This window comes from Nematolebias whitei, chromosome 18 (genome assembly GCF_014905685.2).
Source record: "Nematolebias whitei isolate Nwh7 chromosome 18, NemWhi1, whole genome shotgun sequence".
Classification (NCBI taxonomy): Eukaryota; Metazoa; Chordata; class Actinopteri; order Cyprinodontiformes; family Rivulidae; genus Nematolebias; species Nematolebias whitei.
In genome coordinates, this window is record NC_056515.1 from 40,871,856 (window position 1) to 40,876,573 (window position 4,718).

A 4,718-nucleotide genomic window follows, 5' to 3' on the forward strand; every position below is an offset into this window, starting at 1 on the left:
CAGCAGAGTTTACAGCAGAGTTTACAGCAGAGTTTACAGCAGAGTTTGCAGCAGAGTTTGCAGCAGAGTTTGCAGCAGAGTTTGCAGCAGAGTTTGCAGCAGAGTTTGCAGCAGAGTTTGCAACAGAGTTTACAGCAGAGTTTACAACAGAGTTTACAACAGAGTTGTAGATGAACAGATGCTCAGATATATTCATCAATTAACACGGATTCCTCATTTTTCTGAACTGAATAAAACGTGCATTGAATTTAATGAAATGCAAACGTGAGACGTCATTTACGTTTGACCCATCAAAATGAATGCGGTCATTTATTTACAGAATCAAAGTTTAACATCAAACATTTACATTAATTTGGCAAATTATGAAAATAACATAAGCAATCAATCAGGAAAAATCATACGGCCATGATTTTTCCGTTGCTTCACCACAGACATTTATGAAAACTGTACAATTATGATCTTTTACCCACACGGATGTGGATGAGCACTTTACACAGACATTTCTAAAATATCTGGAAGAATTTCTACTTGAGAGAAAAGTTTAAAGATGGGAAAGAAGTTAAAGGGAGTAAAGATGGTATGTGAGGGGAAGTGTTCACCAGAACCGACACTCTCCATCAGAACCCAGCTCACCTCGGTACGCTTGGTAGGAAACTTGACTCATTACCTTTCTGAGATTAATCAGCAGATATGGAGTTCCGTTAACGCTACCTGTCCAGCGTCTTTTTAGGATGGCTGTAGCTTGTCAGAAGTAGTGGCGAGTGGAAAGTGTTATATTCCCATGACTCGGAAGAGCTCTGTTGTCATGTCAGGATCTTCCCGGCTCCCAGAACTGGGCTTCTCCGCACAGAACTGAACAGAACTGAACTCAACCGAACCGAGTGGAACCCTCACAGCACTCCAGCAGAACTGAGTAGTTTACAGATCTGAGTAGACCAGGAAGTACCGACAATTTAAAGAGCCCTTTTCCCGGTTCATACGGGAGTCTCCCATTGGCCAGAACCGACCAGACGGGGTGTGTTTTGTGACGTAAAAGGTTAGAATGCAGCAAGAATTGTTATGGGACAGATCAGAAATGTTCTCACAGACAGAGAGAGTTTTGTTTTGGCGCGTTTCAGAAACAGGTGCCAAAACCTCTATATTTACGTCTGAGAGGATTCTAAAAACATGACAGTTCGTTCCAACAACTTGTTTTGCGTTTGACTCCAACCTTGGACCAACTTACACTTGCTCATTCAAAGACAGAAAATCAGAAAATGTATAATTACTCTGTAACAGCTTTAACATGAGTTCTACTTTGCATGAGAATTAAAAATCATTACACAGTTAATAAAATTGATTAGTTCACTGCAGCATCTAAAATGGTTTGAACTAAGACACTTTGATTATCAACATTTGTAAAATAGTAATGATAATAAAAAAGAGAGTGTTCTTTTCACTTGAATCTTCAAGAAAGAAAGTCTCAGGATGGGTGAACCTGTATTTCTGGATTCAAATCAATAAAATGACAGTTTCTGTCCCACAAGGTTCTTAAGGTCAAGGATTTTGACCTTAGGCTTAGTCTTGACACCAGATTAAGTTTACTACAGAGTTTACAGCTGAGTTTACAGCTGAGTTTGCAGCAGAGTTTGCAGCAGAGTTTACAACAGTTCACAACAGAGTTTTCAACAGAGTTTTCAAGAGTTTACAGCTGAGTTTTCAACAGAGTTTACAGCTGAGTGTGCAACAGATTTTACAGAGGACTTTACAGCAGACTTTACAGGACAAGACATTTCTGTTGTTCAGTGGACAATGATCAACTGATTGTGTCTTCGTGCAGATTCAGAAGTGCTCAGGGGCGTGGTTCTTTAAGGGACGACACCAGCAGTCTGCTCTACCTTCTCCTTTACCTCTATCCACACCTCATCAGTCCACCACAGAAGACCGCTCGGCTCCGGGAAACCAGGGTGGACCTCCCCGACCCACAATGCATCATGGTCAAGGTAAATTACATGAACATGCACTTTTAAATGTGCAAATGCTGAGTCAGCAGTCACACTGTTGTGTAGCTCTTTTATGCAAAGTACTTCTGCATACTTTGTGCTCCTTCAACCTTTCATACATCAAAACACTCAGCTTGATGGAAAATTTTTCCATATTTTGTCATTCCATCCATCCATCCATCCATCCATCCATCCATCCATCCATCCATCATTTTTACCAACTGCTTCCTTTTCAGGTCACTGGTGTCCATATCCAGCAGTCACTGTGCAAGAGGCAGGGTACACCTTGGACAGGTCTCCAGTTCATCACAGGGACACCTAGGGACAATTCAGAGTTACCAATCAGTCTAACATGCATGTTTTTGTTCTGTGGGAGGAAACCGAAGTACCCGGAGAAAACCTACCCAGCACAGAGAGAACATGCAGACTCCAACCAGAAAGGCCCCTGGCCAGAATTTGAACCAGCAGCCTTTTCGCTGAGAGGCAGAAGCTCAACTACCTGAGCCACCATGCTGCCCTTTCTAGTTTTTATATTGCTTAATTGTGTAGTTGCCTCAAATGACTGGGATGACTAAAGATCAAGCTGTGGTGGTCAAGGCCCTCGTTGGCCACCCCATGGCTCCATCATTGCTCCACCATTGCTCCCTCCACTCACTGGAATCTGTCATGCTTTGTTGCCTTGGACCAAAGAAAAAACACTTATCCGTTCTTCTCCATAGTGTAACTCCTACTCACTTGAATGTCTTACACCAAAAACATTTAGGTTTACTTACATTCACTGATCAATTCCAGTCCAGAAAAACACTCACCTCCAAAACCACAAATATTCACTGTTCGGTTCAATTCAGTTTATTTCTGCAGCTCCAAGTCCCAACATACGTCGTTTCAGGACTCTGAACAGAAACATTCACAAACATTATAAAATACAGTTATTAAAGTTCTCTCTCAGGAAGCAGCAAATTGTGTTGAATCTTCACTTCATCACAGTCTCCCATCCTGAGCAAGCACAAGGGAGACAGTGGAAAGAAAAACTCCTTTTAACAGGAAGAAACCTCCAGAACCAGGCTCAGGACAAGCGGTAATCTACCTCGACCAGCTGGATTTGAGAGGACAGGAAGTAGAACCAGAGAAAACAGGAAGTAGAAACAGAGAAAACAGGAAGTAGAAATGGAGAAAACAGGAAGTAGAAACAGGCACAGAAGTACAGGTCCAAGTGTGCTTTCTACGGTCCAGTTGTACTTTCTACAGTCCAGGTGTACTTTCTATAGTCCAGATGTACTTTCTATGGCTCAGGTGTACTTTCTACGGTCCAGGTGTAATTTCCATATTCCAGGTGTACTATCTATAGTCCAGGTGTACTTCCTACAGTCCAGGTGTACTTTCTATGGTCCAGGTGTACTTTCTATGGTCCAGGTGTACTTTCTATGGTCCAGGTGTACTATGTATGGTCCAGGTATACTTTCTATGGCCATCTCTCTGGGAGGAGTTCTGTCCAGCATTCAGGCGGTCCTACAGCCCCGGGGAACCGAGAGGCCAGCCGAGTCTGGGTGGACGGATCGGACAGCATCTGCAGCCAGTTTCTTAGGATCCACTGTGGGATGGACCTTTACAAGAGATCCTTCCTGTCTACAGCATCTATAACATCTCTTAATGAAATGAGGATAACGAGTTACAACAACAAATAATTTCCCTTTGGGATTAATAAAGTATTTTTGAATTGAATTGAATACAATTTGTCCTCCAGCAGTCTGTCTATAGCAACATAATTAAGTGATAGCTCAGGAAACCCAAGCCGACCCTAACTATAGGATTTATCAAAATGGAAAGTCTTAATCCCAGTTTTAAAACTGGACCATGTGTCAGCCTCACGGACAGAAACTGGAAGTTGGTACCACAAGAGAGGAGCCTGAGAACTGAAAGATCTTCCTCCCATTTTGTTGCTGGTAACTCTAGGAACCACAAGTAAACCTTCAGTCTGAGAGTGAAGTGCTTTGTTAGGAAAATATGGACCAATAAGATCTGTAATCTAAGATGTCACTAATCCATCAGCACTGGGGGGTACTTGGCGTACGGCTTGTTTAGTTTTAGTTTGATTGGTGGGTTGGGACAGAAGCTGTCAGTGGTCCACTTCCTGTTAGTCATCCATCCACTGAACAGACTGTCGTGCTGCAGTGATCATCTTATGTTGTCTCTCCAGAGCTCGGAGCAGAGCAGAAGCAGTCCCGTGAATCAGCCGACGGCTGTAATGAGAGTCCTTCTTCTCAGCCGGCTGTGATGAAGACAGAGAAACATGTGTTAGCCCCCACCCCACCTCAGGCGACCCCCACCTCAGGTACAGTCACACTGCTTCTTCTAAGAACAGACCTAACAGAACACTGGACATCAGCTGTCTGAAGAAAAGACGAGACAGTTTGTGGTGTTGGAAGTCTCCAGCTGCTGCTGCAGATGCCTTGATGTCTCCTCAGACCTGGTAGGAAATAAACAACTTGTTGTCTGGTTCATCTCCTGCAGCCACTCAGCCCCTGAACCCACGTGAGAACAACCCCCCCTCTCTGAGTCTCCCACCAGGATCAGCAGAGGATGACGACGACGACTCAGATGATGCCAGTAAGACAGATCCTCCATGCGTGAAAAGATTTTTCATTTTGCTCACATTGGATAAAATGATGTGAAAAGTTTATGATCCATGATGATGATCCGTTTCATGATGATCCGTTTCATGATGATCCGTTTCAT

General features: G+C 43.3%; 1 protein-coding gene across 1 annotated transcript in view; it reads left to right on the plus strand.

The window, feature by feature from the left end:
- rph3aa (rabphilin 3A homolog (mouse), a) overlaps positions 1 to 4,718 on the plus strand; it is a 20,642-nt gene that overhangs the window by 4,341 nt on the left and 11,583 nt on the right. The window contains exons 3-5 of the mRNA XM_037692086.1: positions 1,820 to 1,982; positions 4,180 to 4,314; positions 4,494 to 4,589. Of these exons, the coding sequence (XP_037548014.1) occupies positions 1,820 to 1,982; positions 4,180 to 4,314; positions 4,494 to 4,589 (394 nt within the window). The remainder of the gene's footprint in view (positions 1 to 1,819; positions 1,983 to 4,179; positions 4,315 to 4,493; positions 4,590 to 4,718) is intronic.